General features: G+C 35.0%; 1 protein-coding gene across 3 annotated transcripts in view; it reads right to left on the reverse strand.

Moving 5' to 3' along the window:
• Positions 1-20,736, reverse strand: part of IFT88 (intraflagellar transport 88) — an 81,700-nt gene that overhangs the window by 50,017 nt on the left and 10,947 nt on the right. For 2 of the 3 annotated variants that reach the window (XM_076009564.1, XM_012778654.3), the window contains exons 3-11: positions 19,359-19,421; positions 12,631-12,687; positions 11,422-11,475; positions 10,751-10,814; positions 9,928-9,997; positions 6,749-6,839; positions 5,156-5,260; positions 3,624-3,726; positions 2,770-2,884 (exon numbers count right to left, since the gene is read on the reverse strand). In XM_076009564.1, the coding sequence (XP_075865679.1) occupies positions 2,770-2,884; positions 3,624-3,726; positions 5,156-5,260; positions 6,749-6,839; positions 9,928-9,997; positions 10,751-10,814; positions 11,422-11,475; positions 12,631-12,687; positions 19,359-19,421 (722 nt within the window). The remainder of the gene's footprint in view (positions 1-2,769; positions 2,885-3,623; positions 3,727-5,155; positions 5,261-6,748; positions 6,840-9,927; positions 9,998-10,750; positions 10,815-11,421; positions 11,476-12,630; positions 12,688-19,358; positions 19,422-20,736) is intronic. The other variant, XM_076009563.1, reaches the window with a different exon arrangement.

The following is a 20,736-nucleotide window of genomic DNA, read 5'->3' on the forward strand; positions in this document are numbered from 1 at the left end:
TTTTTTTTTTTTTTGAGACAGAGTCTCGCTTTGTTGTCCAGGCTAGAATGAGTGCCGTGGCGTCAGCCTAGCTCACAGCAACCTCAAACTCCTGGGCTTGAGTGATCCTTCTGCCTCAGCCTCCCGAGTAGCTGGGACTACAGGCATGCGCCACCATGCCCGGCTAATTTTTTTTTTTATATATATATCAGTTGGCCAATTAATTTCCTTCTATTTATAGTAGAGACGGGGTCTCGCTCTTGCTCAGGCTGGTTTTGAACTCCTGACCTTGAGCAATCCGCCCGCCTCGGCCTCCCAAGAGCTAGGATTACAGGCGTGAGCCACAGCGCCCGGCCAGATTTACTTATTTTAAGTATATGATACAATAATTATTGCTACATTTATACAGTTGTGGAACTATAACCATATCCTTATTTTAAGTCATTTCTATTACCCTAAAAGGAAAACCTGTGCTGATTAACAATCATTCCACATTCCCACCTCCAGCCCTAGGCAACCACTAATCTATGTTATGTTTCTCTGCCTTTTCTAGATGTTGCATATAAGTGGAATCATACAATATGTGACATTTTGTATCTGGCTTATTTCCCTTAGCATAGTATTTCTGAGGTTCCTCCATATGATAACATGTATCAGTTGCCTCCTTCCTTTTCTTTATTGCCAAATAGCATTCCATAGGATGGATATATACCATATTTTATTTATCCATTGCCTACTTGATGGACATTTGGGTTGTTTCCACTTTTTGGTTATTATGAATAATGTTCTCATGAACATTCCCATACAAGCCTTTGTGACAACATATGTTTTCATTTCTCTTTGGTATATATAGCTAAAAGTAGAATTGCTGGTCATATGGTAAATTCATGTTTGTCTTTTTTAAGAAACTGCCTATTTTACTTCAGAAAATAGGCACCATTTTATGTCTCCAGTGAATGATGTTTCCAGTTTCTCTATACCTTCACCAAAACTTGTTACTGTCTTTTTGATTAAAGCCATTTTAGTGGATGTGATCATCCCATATTTCTAATCACTCCTCAACATAATCCTGTAGGGGACTGACATTATGTTTTCCTGGTTTAAGAATTAAATTTAGTAATATACATGCTCTGCCCAGAGCATTTAAAAGTAATGTGTTCCGGACAAGGTCCCTGTGATAAACAAGGCTGTTGCCTAGAGGCATAACAAAGGACCTGAGCTGCAAGTAAGCAAGAGTTGCCCAGCCTCATGGCAGTGGGGGTCTGGAGGCCACACGATAAACACATTGTTCATGTGATTGCTGCTTAAGCCCCATAAGATGGCTGGTTAGTCAATGACGGATAAGACCCCATAAGATGGCTGGTTAGTCAATGACGGGTAAGACCCCTCAAGGGAGGGGTGACCTAAGCCAGGGAAAGCCGCTGGGGATCAGCCTAAGAGAAACTGGGGATGATAAATGCCCCCTGTGGCTGCCTTGCCCATCCTTGCTAATCTCGGTCCGTGATCTATGCCTGGCACCTAGAGCAACCACCTGGAAACTTTGAGTCAGGGGACATCTGTGTCCTTAAGGCTACGTGTTCTGGAATTTATGGCCATTGCTGAAATGCCTGGGCGGTTACGTACAGAGAACTAACTTTAATTTTTTAGAGTATAAAATAAAAATGACCGGTGCATTGGACACTTGAGTCAACTGTCTTTGTATGTGCGTCTGTGTTTTCTTGTGTGTTCTGTGTTCATCCTCCATCCTGTAAACGGGCCACAGCATAATCCTTGTGTTTCAACTAAATAAGTTTATTCGTAATTCTCTGATCAGATCATGGACACTGTTGTTTCCCTGACTGGTCTCAAGGTGTTCCCTTTGTCACAAATATTTATCCCTTTTCTTCTCTTCACTTAAGGAACCCAGCTCAAATACACCCCCTTCATAAAGCCTTTCTTGACCATTGTTGTTCTCAATAATGATTCCCACAACTGAATTATTATAGCACCCATTATCTAGATTACTGATTATTAGTTACTTAATATCTGCTACCTAATATCATTATCTTTTTCTAAAAAGCTCAAATTCTTGGCCTCACTGTGTTTAAAAGTACCTCAAGGGCATGTGTTCTACATGCTAGATAATATTTGCTGATGATAATGAGCTATCATGCAAAATTCAAAAACAAATGATCAAGAAAGGTAGCATTACAAATAAACTTTCACAAAGGAACTGTACTGTGCCTGGGGGAATTATGACCAGTAAATATCCTGAAACTTTCTATATTTCCACAGTTACTACTAGAGGATCAGGTAATTTACTATTTCTACTCCTGAATATTATAGGAATAGAAACTATCCCAGCTTCCCCCTCTTCTGAGACTCAGATGTAATCCCTTCCTCTCATTATTTTAATCTCAAGATATAACAAGAACACAAGGGGGGTTTAATTTCTAGCCTTGTGTTCTAGGGTTTAATATATTCTGGAGGACTGCTATTGTGATTCTGTGTTGGCATGAAGTTGTATCATGGTACTAATGGCCTGTAGGGTTGACCCTTACACTGGTCGGTTAGCTGAGTTTTATTTCCCTTGATCACATACAATGACTTTAACCTTTAACCTGTCATTATACAAATGTGTGCAAGTAGTAACAAGGGAATAGATCAAAATACTACACATATAACATAAATCTAATATCTTTCATGTACAAACACTTCAAAATGTTCAACCCACTGAAAATAGTTTAGGAGAGTTATTTCGTTTTGGAAAAACAACACTTAAATTTCACAGTTATCATGGTATAAACTTACCTCATTTCTTTATGGACACTTGGAATTTGATCTAATGCCATTCGGTAGAATTTAATGGCTTTGGAATAATTTCTTTGCTTTAAATAAATATTTCCCATGTTCACTTTCAATCTTCCTAATTAAAAAAATTTAATGAATGTATAATATTCTCATTTTTTTCATCTTTTCTATTTTAGATGACATTAATTTGTATTCTCTAAAGCTTTTCTCAAGTTGTGAAGCTTCAGACATTACCTAAAATTCTAACTTTAAAACACTTATACTATTTTCACACTAATCTTGTCTGAGGAAATGGAACTTCCTCAGATAGAGATAGATTACTGAAAATATGGCTGGAAAACAATTGATCTACATTATAAAACAGGAGGTGTATTCTTTTAAGAAAAACATGAGACTTAAAAAATATAAGACATTTTAAAATTAGACTCAATAATGCCACACACATTTTAATATCATGTTAAAGGAAATGATATCCTGATAAACATTAACACTGCTACTAAAAATATTACACAATATAAATGTCAAATATAAACTCTAAATTCTAGTCTCTTGGGGATAAGTTTATATTAGGGAAAGCATGTTCTATGAGGTTGCCATGGCTCATTCTACTTATGATAATAGGATATATTTTTTGTTTCCTATAAGGCAGTATACCTCATAGCAACCATATGTCTTCATTTGTATTTGTACAAATGTTTATATAAATAGTATCATTAAGCAAGACACCCCTATCATAAATACAAATTTGCTTAGAGCAGAGATCATTTCATTATAAGGAAGCATAAAGTAAGGAGATGTAAATTAACACTACAAAAGAAATATGCCTGTTGGAAAAACTGATTATATATACCCACCTGCATTGCTAAACATCTTATTTTTCACTATAACTTGATATGTGTTTAGTGCTTCAGCATACATTTCATTAGCTGAATATTGACTGGCCAAGTTGAAAAGAACCTAAGGAAGAAAATATTGCAAAAAGACACAAAATGATCATTTTAAGCCACTTTCACCTATACACTTTCTAGAGTTTAAAATCCTATAAACAAGGTTAGCTGTTTATATCATGATACCCAACCAGTTAGGAAATTAAATAAACAAAAGAAATATCTTACATTCCAAATGAACTATTACTACATGAAGACTGATCCCCTAAATTTCACTTTAATTTTCTATAATATTCTATTTAATTCTATAATATTCTATTTAACACTATAATATTCTATTTAATTACATGGTATTTGCCATCCATTAATCTCTGGAAGATCTACAAAGAATAACTGTATCATTAATGCTGCTGGTGATAAAAGAAATCAGCAAGATAGTAGACTAAATTCTATGTGTAAGCTGGGTGCTGGGTACGGCTCTTGCCTGTAATCCCGGCTACTTGGGCAGCTGAGACAGGAGGATCACTTGAGCCCAGAAGTTCAAGGCTGCAGTACGCTATGACCATAACACTGCACTCCATCCTGAGTAATAGAGTGAGACCCCCATCTCAAAAAAAAATTAATAAAATTTTTTAAAAATTAAAAAAATCATGCAAGTATCTTAAACCTCAAAGTATATCAGGGAAGAATTTTTTGTATAGTAAAAGCTCCATATGCTAAGTTATAATTTAAGTCATTAACTTACAGCAAATTATGTTTCTAGATGTAAAATATGATCATAGATTATCCCTGTAAGATTTCATGGAATTTTAAAATATTAGCTCTAAACAGTAAACATCTAACATTTTTAAGTTTGAAATCACCTTTTTTCCCATTTGTTTAGTACATGAAGACTTTACCTACTGAAAATACACCCTGTAAACAGCAGTATAAACATCAAGGAAGTGTATTTTCAGAATTAAAAAATTCTGCTGAAATTAGAGCCATTAACTTTTTTTCCCACTACCCTCATAGAACATCATCTTATTTGCCTAGTTTGAACCCCTTGAAAATCACTGACTCAAAAGTCTGTATTACTATCTCATCAAAATAACTGCCCTAGATAGAGCATAAATATTAGCATTCTTCAAGAAACAGAGCTTAAAGACTCTACCATCAAAAAAAAAAAAGAAAAGAAAAAGAAAAATGAAAACAAAGAAATAGCCATTGGGTGGTGGGTTTGCAAATACTTACTAAGTTATTAAAAACAGCTGATTAAATAACTAAATAAAAGAGCTCTTAGCACAAACCAAAGATAAGAGTGTCTCATGAAGTAAAGATTATTATTATACTTGATCTTAGCCAAAAGGCTAAGAAGTAGTAAAGATTGTTATTCAAATTCTGTGCATCTGAGGACCAATAAGATTTTTAAAATAAAAGAAAACAAGAAAGAAAAGGACTCTGGAATCCACAAATCCTAGCCAAAATAATTTCATTCAGCAGGCATTTCCAATACTTACTGAGTAAGTTAAATCCAAATTGATATTTTCTGGAGTTGTAATTTGTTCTCGTTGTCTCACCAGGACTCTCTCTTTTCTTCCTGCATCTTTTGCCTTTTCTAAGGCCTGAAATCAGATTTATACTTTGTAAATCCCTTTGAGCATTCATCAACTTTTATGCATTTGGGAAAAATCTACATGAAGCTCAGCTGAATTCATTTTCTATCCCTGGATTCCCCAGGATGCCCCTCTGTAACTCTTACCATAAACTTCCCTTGAAAACAAAAGAACCCAGAGTATTTGTTTAAACCGAAGCTCACGAGCACAGAAGTGTCTGTGTGTTCTCTCTGGAAAAGGAGAAAGCGTGGGGGGATGCAATCTGCAGTACGTTTGTCCCAAGTCCAGTTTCTTTGTCACATGACTTCACCACCCTGGGGTTGGTCTTGCTTACCTACCTTTTTTTCTCCTAACTCCTGAATCTTTGGGTATTTTAATTCAATCTTGCAAAGCAGAAATTTAGATGAATTTTGTTTGGCTTCTGGGATGTTCAGAATGCAGACAAGTCAAGGGGTGACTACTGCCCAGTATTACAACAGATGCTTAGCTTGGCCCATACCCTATTCAGAATGCTGAGAACCTTTCACTGATTCCCACTGAGTCTAACCACAAATTCACCATGGGGCTATTTGTTTAGAACTAGAAAAAAAAGCACCAGTTCTATAAGTAATAAAAGTAGCTTTTTAGACTGAATTTTTCAGTATTCATTAATCCTATAAGTCACAGAAATTAAATTTATATGCTATGACAAAGTAATGTGAACAAAACAAATAAAAAAATTGAATTTTAAAAAGCAGAGTTGGATAGCCAGGAAGCAAACTGTGGTTTTTTAGTTTACTTAAGAAAGAATATTTCAGGGTATTGAGTCTTCAATAATAAAACAGCACTTAGTATGGCTAAAGAGAGCTATGCTTTTCAGCAGCACATTGGAATCTAACTCAATAGCTCACCAGGCTGCAAAATTAAGTCAACCAATACATTAGAATTTTTTCCTACTGAAAGACCAACATCAAAAACTATAAAATCAGGCTGGGTGTGGTGGCTCACACCTATAATCCTAGCACTCTGGGAGGCTGAGGCAGGAGGATCACTTAAGGTCAGGAGTTTGAAAGCAGCCTGAGCAAGAGTGAGACCCCATCTCTACTAAAAATAGAAAGAAATTAATTGGTCAACTAAAAATATATAGAAAAAATTAGCCAGGCATGGTGGCATGTGCCTGTAGTCCCAGCTACTTGGGAGGCTGAGGCAGGAGGATCACTTGAACCCAGGAGTTTGAGGTTGCTGTGAGCTAGGCTGATGCCACAGCACTCTAGCCAGGGCAACAGAGAGAGACTCTATCTCAAACAACAACAACAACTATAAAATCAGCCAATTATTTTGATATCAGAACTTATGAAACAGAGTTACAATTCCCAGTTCTCAAAATAATCGCTTCATTCAAAATCCTAAGACCATTCAATGGCAAAACAATTTATCCATACATGTGCATGTATAAAAGCAGACATACATATCTATACACATTTCATAATCATGAATCCTATTAGTTTGTAAACTTACCAATTTTAAGTCTCCACAACTGTTGGCAATACAGCTTTCTTCTACCAACTCATTTACTTTCTTCTCTAATTGTCTAATCTTTTCTTCTGGACTATTAAAGAAAAAAGTAGGTATAATTTAAATCACTCAACTACTAATAATCTATACTAAAACTTAATTTACTTTTACCGTTGTCCATTATGTTCTTTTAAACTTTACAAATAAGTCACAGATAAGACAAATCTATAAATGGTATTAAAAAGCAAATGCACTATTGTTTTTAATAACTATATCCGGTAATTATTCATAATAACAGTAAAAACAGATAACATATATTTAGCACAAGAGTAATTTAACACTGAGCTTTAAGCTAATTATTTCATTTGATCCTTAGAATATTAATAACATTGTATACAAGTACTATCATCATTCCCATCTTACCAAAAGAGAAAATGAAGTTTAGAAAATTAAGTATTATGCCTGAGATCACAAAGTTAGTAAGTTATGGAACCAGGATTTAAACCAAACTAGTGTATTCTAGGACCCAGGCTATTATATTAGCACCCCAAAAAGGAAGTAGATTTTTTTTTTCTAGATCCAAAGGCAAATGAAACTTTATCCTGTGGCTAGGAAAACTGAAGCCCCAATAAAGGAGATAGAAGTTTTATTTACTAATAGATTCTATAGAGAAAATTATTACTTTAAAAAAATTTTTTTTAGAGATAGGGTCTCCTTATGTTGCCTAGGCTGGAGTGCAGTGCAGTGGTTATTTATAAGTATAATCAGAGGGGACTAGAGCCTTAAACTCTTAAGCTCAAGCAATCCTCCTGCCTCAGCCTCCGGAGCAGCTGGGACTACAGGTGCACCACACTGGCCATCCAGAAAGTTTCTAACAAGGTAAAGAAGTTTAAAAATCTTGGCTCCATTAATAGCAAATAAAGTATTCCCCAAGTCAGTCACAATTCAAAATAACATTAATGCTGTTTTGCTACCACTTTATTCCAACAAAATACCACAATACTCAATGTACATCAGTGCCTAAATAAATTTTTACTATGCATATATTGGAATAGATAGTAGTTCTCTTAATTTTCTACAAATGGACTTTATAAAAGTATACAAGAATAAATTCAACTGCATAACTTTGTCCATAGAATCATATTCTTGGGGAAAATTGGGGCTGAGACTACAAATTCTGTTTTATTTTGTTTCGAGACAGAGTCTCACTCTGTTGCCCAGGCTAAAGCGCCATGGCATCAGCCTAGCTCACAGCAACCTCAAAGTCCTGGGCTCAAGCAATCCTCCTGTCTCAGCCTCCCGAGTAGCTGGGACTACAGGTGCTCACCACAATGCCTGGCTAATTTTTTGTTTCTATTTTTAGCTGCCCGGCTAATTTTTTCTACTTTTAGTAGAGACAGGGTCTTGATCTTGCTCTGGCTGGTCTCAAACGCCTGGCCTCAAGCGATCCTCCTGCCTTGGCCTCCTGGAGTGCTAGGATTACAGGCATGAGCCACTGCGCCCAGCCTATACATTTTATTAGTTTATAAAGATCTGTAAAATTCTAACTGAGCAATTAGCATAAATAGATGGCAGCTTTATAAAGGTTACATGAAGTACAGAATTCTATTTTCTAGTTGTCTGAAACACTCACATTTCTTAAATGCTTACAGATTATTATCATTAAACCTAAAATATCAATATATTAATAAAAATTTAAACTTAAAAATCTATAAGAGAACTTTATGAACATACTTAAACCAAATACCCTGTCCCTATTGGAAGCCAGGAAAATGCAATCCATATGCAGACACAGTTGGATACCTGCCACACAGAGTCTGCCACCCGCCCTGCCCTTTGCACGCAGACTCTAAACCAGTCAAGAGACCCTCGTTCCCTTTGCCAAGCATCTGGTTCGGCCATGGCCATGTGATGCATTCTTCACTGAGAAAAGAGGGCACATCTGCTTGGAGGTGAGGGCTGCTAGAAAGATTTTCTTCGCTTTTTAAAAAGGACCTAAGACTAGGAATGTTCTGCCTCTAGACTTTATCAACTACATGAAGATTCTGAACTCTCGCCACTCTCTTGGCATCATAATGCTGGGCAGGGTCTTGGGAAAAGCCAAGAGAAACAAAGAGAAGCTGATCCAGGGATTATGATATTGGGCAGTAAAGTTAACCATCCCCAGAACTGCCCTTCCTTCAGGCTTCCTATCATGAAAGATAATAAATGTTCTTACTAATTATGTGTGTGTCTTTTTTTGACATGTCTTCTGTTATTAGCAGCTAAAAGGATCTTAGGGACATAATATTTAAATAAAAAAACATGCTTTTATTAGCAAACATGCTGGCATTAAGATACAAAGCTTCCTTGTTAGCCAAAAGGGGAAATTATGTAATTTATATAATAGCCAAAATCCTGGGTTTTAAAATTACAATTTTAAAATATGTATCATACAGAAGCAAACCAGCGTGGCGGTTAATAGCATGAGCTCTGGAATGAGACAAACTGGGTTTGAATCTCAGCAGCGCCATTTATTGGCCTTGACAAGTTAAGATCTCTGTGCTTCAGATCCTCTCCCAGGAATAGCTCCATCTTCACAGGTAAAGCCCCTGGAACAGAGCCTGGCACACGGCAAGTACCCAGTAAACGTTAGCTTCTACTACTGTTTGTAAAATGTACACATCAAGGTACTTTGATTACAGTAGATATATATAACTGGATGTATACCATAGCTGTCTGGCTTCTGTCTAGCCACTAGCACAAAACTAAGTTCATTTTATAAAGAATTAAATGCCTCGATAATATGACAAACTAACTTCCTATGCATTCTATTAATTTTTTTCTTCGAAATGTCCTTTTAAAATGAGCATATCTTGTTAACATTTTACAATCTCATTTGGCCTTCAAGAGAATCAATATTGATTGATACCCATAAAAATTAGCCTGTATCTTCAAGTCAAATAATATTACAATAAATTCCACAGAACACACATGGCTATTCTTCTTAGACTTGATTCCTTTGTTAGTTCCAGCACCTAAAGATGATGTTTTGATTACTATCCCGTTGGTGCAAACTTTTAAAATATTTAAGAATTATAAAAAAAAAGAATTATGTATTTACAAAACAAAGAATTATGTATTTACAAAACAAAAATAAAAAATATTCAACAACAACAAACAACAGATAAGGACTTACATACCTATCTTCGTTTTTGGCTTCCAAAGGAGGAGCAGGGCCCCTTGACTGACCCAGGGGGTCAAATGCAGAGCCTGAGACACAATTCAAGAGTTCATATTTAATATGTAACCCAGCAAAATTGAATAAAAAATAAAAATATAAAAGCTTAGTTATTTCATTTACCTATTTATTAAATGGTTTAGGTTATGTCTTTATTAAATAGAGACAACATTGTATCTACATAACCATTTCATATATTGGGAAATTGGTAAGATAATTTTAACATAAATATGTAACTGTGTAAACTATGTAAAAATTATGTAAATAAAACTTGTTAAAACATATACAACAAAAGCAACATACTCTGTCAGCATTTACTTTCTCCCCCACAGTGATCTATCCCTATTATGACCTCTACATTATCAAGTACATCACTTATAACCTGGTACTGGCTTTCTAATTTTCCTTATTGGTATACTAACAATAATTTTTATAATTTTATTTTAAAATTATCATTTAACTTATCACATACTTAAATACTATTTTTACCTTTCATTTTAAAAATTGAGTTCTAACTTATATAAGATAAAATGTAGATATTTTAAGTGTATAGTTAAAGTATATAGTCTTGACAAATTACATACTGGTGTAATTACCACCTCAACTGAGATGTGGGAGGTTTTCATCACCCTTTTCCTTTCTTAATGGTACCTAAAATAATGGTCTACCTTATAATCAATGGCATGTTAGATTTTATTAAAAATAGTAGTAATATTTAAACTCACAAAACAGTAAAAAATTAAAATATCTGAAAAAGATTATTAGTAGAAATAGTATAAACAAACCTCTCAAAGCTGCTTTGGTAAAACCAGCTGCTCTCACTGCTGTCATGGGTCTAGAAACTCCATCCTTCAAAGAACAGGAATCATTTAAAAAATATTTTTAAATAAGATTAAACTCCTCTTTACAGTTCCGTACATGACACATATCTCAATATGGCTCCAAGATTTAACAGTGATTTTTAGTCACTATCTGCTTACTCCTTCTTTCTGCCTCCTCATGTATTAATCCTTTCTCTTTCCCCTATAAAATTTCAATTCCTTGATCTAACTGGGCTTATCTCAGTTTGAAAAGAAAAAAACGAATTAGCATATTAGCTAGCTACTCCCTTACTTTTCTTTGGTCCCCTATACACCTATGAGAGAAACCAAAGAAATTCCTTTAAATGGTTACATAGGAAAAATGGGTCTCAGAAAATATCATATAAACAAACTATCAGTCCTATGTCCACTCCCCAAAGGGATTTCATTTGAGACCTAAGTAAACAAATCCAAAAAGATCTTGCCTCCAAAAATTTAAAAGAGTTCAACCCTTAATCTACATTTTAAATAATCAAGGTAACTATGTAAGTAACATCTTAACATTGTAAAATGATATAATAAAGAAAAAAAAACTTTGGTCATAAATTTCAAGTCACAAGAAATGTACAAAATAAACAACCATATGATAGAGATACCTGAATAGCCCCTGTCATTGGTCTTCCCATTGATGATGCCAGTGATGTCTTAGACTAGTAAACAGAAAAGTAAGTTAAAAGGATTCCTAAAAACATCTGCCTTTAATTTTATAAACCAAGTTATATAAGTCTTCTTAGTAACTATTTTCATTAACCTATTTTGTAAGTAAACAAACATAATTTTTTCCATTTGCCACCTGAGGGTATAAGATCAAACTATGAAACTCTAAAACAGGGGTTAGCAAACCACAACTCACAGCCTTTGTAAATAAAGTTTTATTAGAACACAGCCATGTCCCATTCCTACATATATTGTCTGTGGCAGCTTTTGCATTCCAAATGCGGAGTTGGATAGCTGTAACAGAGCCTATATGACCCGCAAAGCCTAAAATGCTTGGCCTTTCACAGAAAAAGTTTGCTGCCTCTTATTGTGAACCACCACCAAAAATCGGGTTTATGAGTAACACATGCTCAGGCTGATTAATAAATGCATATTTCATATGACACACAGTTATATTACGTAGAAGGCTACTTTCTTCACACATACAAAGGAACATATGAAGGCAAGTTCTCTGAACCTCTAGGTTTTGAAGCCATTTTTCTGAACCCTAAGAAAATATTACTATAAGGACTAGGAAATGCTCTTCCACCTCATTCTTCCATTTTTCTCATCCCTCTATTATTTCATGTAAGTTAAAATGTCCAAATTGTAGGTAATTTGGGGACGATTAAAAGTTTTATTACTTTCATGGAGTTTTATATAATCCCTTTCCTTCAAAGATCTTTAATATAATATCCAAATATACACCTCTGAATATTTTTCTTAAATTTTATTTTGTATTTATTAGATAGTTTTTTACAATAATAAACACTATTACACTTACATAACATTTAACTTCACATAAAATAAATGAATGAAATACACATGAGACTTGGTTATATTATGTAGAAAATGAAAGAAAGTCAATCAACAAACATAAGGTTTACAAATGGAAAAAGGCAACAAAATATTTTCTGACATATTTACAAATCAAAATGACTAGAATATTCAAAGCTATTAATCAAATTAGACTTTCATAATGTTCATAACTATCCAAAATGGATATCTGGGTCATGAACTGGAAGATAATTAAAATTATTTAAAACTGCCTAAAGTAAGCTATGTTATGACAAAAAGCATCTTAATATTTTCACCTTATAAAAACCTACCCCATATCCAGTAGCTATAGGTCTAGTAACTGCAGTGCTTGGTATTTTAGCAGTTATCTTCGGAAGGAAAAAGAACATAGTTAACAGGATTCAGATTAAACTATATAATAGAAAACTGAAAAAAGAAATGGAAAATATAGACTCATCAATAAAGAAATATTTCCATAATATTTAGATTTCTTTTAAATTATCTTAAATATTAGGGAGCTCAGGTATTTTAAGCATTTGAGAAGGAGACTCATTCTGGAATTCATTTTAAAGGAGAAAGGGGACTTTAGAATGACCTGAGATGCCAGTAAGAAAGCTTTCACTTTATACTTTGTATCTGTCATGCGTTAAACATTTACTTCATACATATTACTGCCGGCCACTAGGTCAAACAGACACAAGATGTGGAGTCTGAGAACCTAGGTTTGAACCTCAGCTCTCAATCAACTAGTTGTGTTTCTTAATCTCTTTGAACCTAAATTTTCTCTTTTATCTATTTATTTTTAGAGACAGAGTCTGACTCTGTCACCTGTGGCTCACTGTAATGTCCAACTCCTGGGTTCAACCTATCTTCCTATCTCAGCCTCCCAAGTAGCAGGGACTACAGGTGCATACTATCACACCCAGATAATTTTTAAAAATTTTTTTGTAGAGACAAGGTCTCACTATGTTGCCCAGGCTGGTCTTGAATCCTGGGCTCAAGCAATCCTCCCACCTCTGCATCCTAAGTAGCAGGGACTACAGGTGCATACCACCACACACACCTAATTTTTAAGAAAATTTTTTTGTAAAAACAGGGTCTCATTATGTTGCCTAGGCTGGTCTTTAACTCCTGGCCTCAAGTGATCCTCCCTCTCTGCCTCCCAAAGTGCTGAAATTACAGGCTTGAGCCACCATGCCAGGCCTCATCTTTAAAATAAGGATACAAAGTATACTGATCACAGAATTGTAGTTAGAATCAAATGGAGCCATTGGTGGAAGTATAATAAACACGTTAACTGTTAGGCAGATTTGTTTAAAATATTTGATTAAATATCATTCATGGAGGAATTCTCCTTTGGGCTATGATGGACTACTGTTTTAAAAACTTTCCCACTAAGAACAGTTAAAAAGGCTAGAGACATTTTTAAAAAATATATCAATGTGAATACATTAGAGAACCAACGAGACGTGAAAAATTACAAGTTCTCAAAATAAAAAGGGAAGAGAAGGCTAGAGAGGTTAGCCCACGTTTGGGCCTGCTTCCCTCCCAGAGGCATCTGTTAATTCCGAAGGCATGGCTGAGAAACTGGGCCCAGCTTCTGACAAACTCAGAGTCTGAGGGGGCAAACATGGGAGTTGAGGGCCTGCCAAGGAGGCAGCCCTAGTAATCCTCGAGGCTTTAGACTGTAAACTCAAAAGGCTACACCCTAAGACAAAATGGAAAATAGAAGTATACCAGCCCCTGTAAGGGCTGAAGTCCAATTTAGGATCATCTCAAACCCAAGTAGATTAAGGTAATCAGGGATTCCTAGTGCCTCTAGGGCCATAAGAAAAAGTAAATTCTCTATAGTGAAAGATAAGATCCTCTAGAGCTGTGCTATCCAACAGAACTTTCTGCAGTGATGGAAAGGTTCTATATCCGCTCTTTCTGATAAGATAGCCACTGTCCACATTTGAAATGAGCATTTGAAATGTAGGCAGTTCAACAAGGATATGGATGTTTTATCTTAATTTTAACTAATTTAAATGTAAATAGTTACTTGTGGCTAGTGGCTCTCATACTGAATAGCACAGATAATAGAGACATAAATTACCTCTAAAATTTTTCACTTACCATGTCTGTCATTTAATCAAAACCAACCACACACATAGAAGGCAAGGCTACCTAACCAAAAGCCGTGAGAAACAAAAGAATGGAAAGAAACTCAGAAGGGAACACATAGAATGGAAATATCAGACACAGACTTTAACATATAAATAACTATGCTTAATATGTTCGATGAATGAAAAGACAAGATTGGCAATTTCAGCAAAGAACTGAAAAATATAAAAAAGGAATACATATAAATTCTAGAACTAGAATATAAAAAATACATGAAATTCTGGCATTGTCCAGGCAGTAGTAAAACTACTAATTTAATACTAGACTTTAATAAGTTAAAGAATAGTGTTATAATCTTTAGTTCAACAGTAAAAGAATGGTCAGAGAATATAAACTACTAAGATAACAGAGGAAGGAAACAGAATAATAAAAAACAAAAGAAGTCAAGAAAAGAAAAAAAATGAAACATAAAAGAGGCAGGAGAAAACAAATAGTAAGAAAGCAAATTTTAAACCAAATCAACAATTTCATTAAACATAAATGAAACAAAAGAATAAAATTGTCAAACCAATTATTAAAAAAACAAAACCCAACTATATGCTGCTAATAAAGACTTTTTTAAATGGATATGGAAAAGTTGGAAATAAAAAAATGGGAAATTGACTTCTAAGAAGCGTCTAAAAAAAAAGAAAGATAAATAATATAAAAAAATGGGAAAGATAAATAATGCAAATGTTAGATAAAAGAGAGCTTTCATAGCTATATTAATACATTAATGTCTGACAAAATAGACAAAAAACATTACTATAGATAATTCATAATAATAAAAGGCTCATTTTACTTTGAAAATATAACAATTCTAAATATCTTTGCTCCGCATAATATGAAGCAAAAAACCTACAAAAAATATGCTAATCCGCAATCACAGTACAAGATTTGATCATACTTTCTCATTAATAGAATCAGTAGACAAAAAAAGAAATCAGTAAAAATATAGAACATCTGAACAAAACCATTAACACACTTCATCTAACTGACATATAACATTGTACCTGCCAATTGCAGAACATATATTCTTTAAAAATGCACTTGGAATATTAACAAATTTCAAAGAATTGAAATCATACAGATTATGTTTCCCATCAAAGAATAAAGCTAGAAATCAGTAACACAAAGATAACAAGAGAATTTTAATATGTTTGGAAATTAAGAAATACATTTCTAAATAACCCATGGGTCAAAGAAATTAACCTGGAAATTAGAAAATATTTTGAACTGAATAATAATGAAAACATCATTAGAGGGAAAGTATGGAAAAAACACACACAACAGTTAATTTTGTAGAAAACCAGTTGCCTGAATTATAGATGTTAACATATAAAGTTGTTAGGTGAACTTTAATCATTGATTCTTTGCCGTATTATGGGAAGATATTTTAATTTTATACATATTCTAGGGCTTAAAACTCATGCTTGATAAGGTTGGCTCCAGGTCTTAGAAAAAGCTGAAAAAGAGAGATGGATTCTCATAGAAATTCCTTCTATGAGAACAAACTGAGGAAAAGAAATCATTATTCTTTTTTACTGCTACCTAATGACTAGATCTGTTTTTTTTGTTTGCTTGTTTGTTGTGGTTTTTGCTGTCAGCATTGGGCGGCTCCTACACTCTCTTCCCTTATTCACCTTGCACCCTACCTGCAAAGCCCTTCCTCCTGTATCTCAAGGTCAGTCTCAATTCTACATATCCTTTTTAATATTCAAATCTAAATTTATCTTCTAAGCAGTCTCTTATGGTTGTCCCAACTAGCAGTAAATAACCTCTCTTTATGGTCTCATAGCCATTTATGTCTTTTTTTTTTTTTTACAATGAATTGCATTATGCCTTGTAATATCCACTTGTGTCCATTTAATTTTCACTCTGAAGATTATAAGTTCCTTGGGATAAACCTAGAATTTTATCCCTCTTAAGTGAAACTAGGACCTGTTTGCTGGTCCTAAAACTTTTTCCTATTTAATATAGTAAGTAGAGTGTGATGAAAATATCATTCAATAGAGGATCAAGAGACCCAAACTCTATCCCAGTTACAGATAGCTGGGAGATGTTGGCTTTTCCAGGCTTCAGATTCTTCATCTATAAAATGAGGATCTCTGAAATCACTTCTAAAGATCTTTGAAGGGCCAGCCTGGCAAAACTATCACCTTCTGTCTAATATCTAAAATCACTTAACTGAAAACAAAGTTAACTGATTTACTAAGTTATTCAATAAAGGTTTATGGAGCACCTATAGTATATAAAGAATAATGGAAAAGAATAATGAATAAGAATCTGCCTCTTCAAACAGCTTACCATCTAGTCACTAGCCTACTGGAAGAATTCAGAGCCTATGAAATCTCTTTCCATAATGAAGATAACCTTATAATTAAAATATGGGTTACAGAATGTGTAATGAAGAGTTAACTTTACCCAAAGAGAGGTCTGGTCTTTGGTACTGGCTACTGAGAGGTGATTTCTATGCCCCTGGAATGTTCTGCCTGATAGGAGTATTTCTGTTTGCCTTGGCTATGGCCACTGGACAGTCTAACAACATGATTTACAATGGGGACTTTGGGACCTATCAACTTTCAGAGTATGAGCCCAAATCTCTGGGCAGGCCTGGAGACTATAGGTCAGCCACATGAGCAGTATGTGATTGAGCTCCTGTAAAACTCTGCATACTGAAGTCTTGGGTGGGATTGCATGGTTGGCAATACTCTCTGAGTACTGTCACACACAGTGACCAGGAAAAGTTACTGCCAACCTTGGACTCACAGGGAAAGAATGACCAGAAGCCCCATGTTTTGACTGATCCTAGACTCTGCAATTCTTCCTTTTCATGATTTTAACTGGTATCTTTCCCCTGTAATAAACTGTGAGTATAGTAGATTTTAGTGAGTTCTGTGAGTCCTTCCAGAGAATTATCAAACCTGAGGGTAATTCAGGAAGCCCCAGAACTTGCAGTTGGTGTGAGAAGTGTGAGCAGTTTTATGGAGGACTGTGTCCTCTACCTATGCAGTAGTTTAGCCAAACTCATTGCAGGGAATCCCACTAAATTCACTTACACTAAATGAGATGGGCAAGCTATTCCCAAGATCCTTCCCCATGTTAAGTGGTTTAATGTTTGCTAAATAAGTATGCGTGGCAGAAAGGGAGGGAGAAAGTGACAAAGTGAGGGAAGGTAAAAGCAGGAAGACACTTCACCTAAAGCAGAGGAGGTTGGCCTGGATAATTCTTTATTACTGGGGGTTGGCCTGTGCATCGTAAAATGTTTAGCAGCAGCATCTCCGACTGCTACCAACTCAATGCCAGCAACACCCACTCAAGTGTGACAACCAAAAATATCTTCAGGCATTGCCAGGTTTCCTCCCCCTAGGGGGTTAAGTAAACTGCCCTCAGGTAAGAACCACTGACATATGGTATTAGATGGTGGGGAGATGCAGTATTTTTAAAAACAAATATTAAGCATAGAACATTAGGGATAGAATTTTCTATACTTCACTGTTTTATTTAGTGCCAATCTTGTTTATTTTCAACTACAAACAAATCTTGGCAGATTTCATACACTGTAGAAGGCAGGTATCTATGCTTTGTATAATACAGATAAAAATTTGAATAGTAATTCAAAAAACTACTCTAGCAATTTATGTACCAGCAGAAGAATTATTGGAGAGTATTAATTAATATAAGGGAGCAGTAATTTGTAAATTAAGCCCCAATGTTTTGAAGAATCAATATTTATGTTACTTTAAAAATTAGAAAGGCAAATATTTTTAAAATAATGAATTCGTTAGGTAAACATAATTCCAATGCTTTATATAAATAATATTTATCTTTTCAAAAACATAAGGAAATTCTCTTATCTAGAATACTTTAAAATTCACTTATTAGGTACACTAAAAACTATAAAACATTGCTGAAAGAAACTAAAGATGATACAAATAAATAATAAGATATCCCATGTTCATGGGTTGGAAGATTTCACATTAACATGTCGATACTATTCAAGTGACCTACAGACTCAATGCAGTCCCTATCAAAATCCCAATGTCATTTTTTGCATAACCTGAAAGATTTATCAATAAATTCATAAGGAATATCAAGGGATCTTGAATAGCTAAAGCAATTTTGAAAAAGAACAAAGTTGGCAGGCTCCCACTTTTTGATTTCAAAACATATTACAAAGCCACAGTAATCAAAACAGTGTGTTACTGGCATATAGACAGACATAAAGGCCAACAGAACAGAATAGAGAGCCCAGAAAGAAACCCTTGCATGTATGGTCACATGATCTTTGACAAAGGTGCCAAGACCACTCAGTGGAGGAAAGGACAGTCTGTTTAACAAATAGTGTTGGGAAAACCAGAATGGGAGAAAATATCTATCTGCAAATCATATATCTGATAAGAATTTAATATCCAGAATATAGAGAGAATTCTTACAACTCGGTAACAAAAATGGACAAGTGCCCACTGACTAATGAATAAATAAACAAAATATGGCACATAGGTACAATGGAATACTATTCACACATAAAAAAGAAGGAAATTCTGTCACATGCTATGACACAGATGAACCTTGAGGACATTATACTAAGTGAAATAAGCCATTCATAAAAAACAAATACTCTTATGATTCCACTTATGTAAAGTAGTCAAATTGATAAAAATAGAAAGTAAAACAGTGATTACAAGGGGTTTTGGGGGTGGGGGCAAATGGGGGAGTTTTTGTTTAATGGGTACAGAGTATCAGATTTTACAAGGCGAAAAATTTCTGAAAATCTGTTTCACAACCATGTGAACTTAACACTACTAAACTATACAGGTAAAAATGGTTAAGATATAAATGTAATATGTGATGTGCTTTTTTAAAATCATAATAAAAAAATTTTGTTTTCACTTACTGGAGGTCTTCTGCCATGACTAGTTCTCACGGCTTGCTGAAAAGCTGTGTCATTCTCCAATTCCTAAAATAAAAAGGCAAATTCAACAGGAAGTGAGAATTGGGTGGGAGGGGGCAGAAAGTTTAAACTCCTGTTTGGTATTCAAGATCCTCTATAATTCACTTTACCCCAAGTGTTGACATTTGGGTAGGGGCTCAAGGACTCTGTCATCAAATCTCCCCTCTTCATACTACCCAAAATATCAAAGCTCCTTCCTTTCCTAGGAAGAGGGGTAGCAATTATGTTAGTCAATTTTAAGGACATCTTATTGGTCACAGTTGAAATGGATGGTATTATAATACCTGGATAAAAGATCAAGTAGGGTCAGGAGTGGTGGCTCATGCCTATAATCCCAGTACTTTGGGAGGCCAAGGCGGTGAGGACCACTTGAGCCCAGGGGTTTGAGGTTACAGTGAGCTGTGATCATGCCACTGATCAGGTATGCAAGGAGATGGCCTTTCTTCTGTTTCTTTCTTCCTCGTGGCCAGAACAGTAAGAAGTGAGGTTCACACCTCTTTCTCTCTTTTTCTCTCTCTGCTCCCACGCCTCCCTCCCTCTCTGTCCTTGCCTCTCTTCTTCTCCCATATGCTGGGACCACGCTAGAACCCTACCTGAGAAAGCCTCAGGACAGAAAAGGCCATATTCTCTACAAGCAATGAATGGGACACTACTTCTTGTTCCATTTCCATTTGCCCAAATGAAAAGGACCTTTTGTCACTGGAGAGGTAAAGTCTGAGACTCAGACTGGAGCTATTCTAGGCAAATGGAGGGCTCCACCAACCTGCCTTGGATTGCCATTTGGAATCAATGTCTCAGTTGAAATAAAATGTTATATTGCTTTGCTGATTCCTGACCTGTACTTATATTCCCCCTCTGGGAATTTGACGAAAAGAACATTAGTCAATGGCAGGATAAAAGTGATCTGGGCTTTCCTGGACAAAATGCCATTTTTTATAGTCACCTAAAAGCACCCAGTATTAACCATCCACCAATCTTCTAACCAGCCTTTATTTCCTACTTCTTCCTCAACACACACTTTGGCTCTAACCCTTCAGACACACTTTATGCACAGTTCTCATACTTGCCTCTGATTTGTTTCGATCTACTTCCCACAAAAATATGCATTGCAATTATTTAAAAATAAATATAATACATAAAAAGAGTCACTATCAATTAACTTTTTAAAAAATTTGCAGATAATCAAAATAAAACATTTATATAATAAGAATGCTAATATAAGAATTTTATTTATTTTATTTTATTTTTGAGACAGGGTCTCACTCTGTCACCCAGGCTGGAGTGCAATGGTGAGATCATAGCTCATTGTAACCTCAACCTT

Source organism: Microcebus murinus, chromosome 13, assembly GCF_040939455.1.
Source record: "Microcebus murinus isolate Inina chromosome 13, M.murinus_Inina_mat1.0, whole genome shotgun sequence".
Lineage (NCBI taxonomy): Eukaryota > Metazoa > Chordata > Mammalia > Primates > Cheirogaleidae > Microcebus > Microcebus murinus.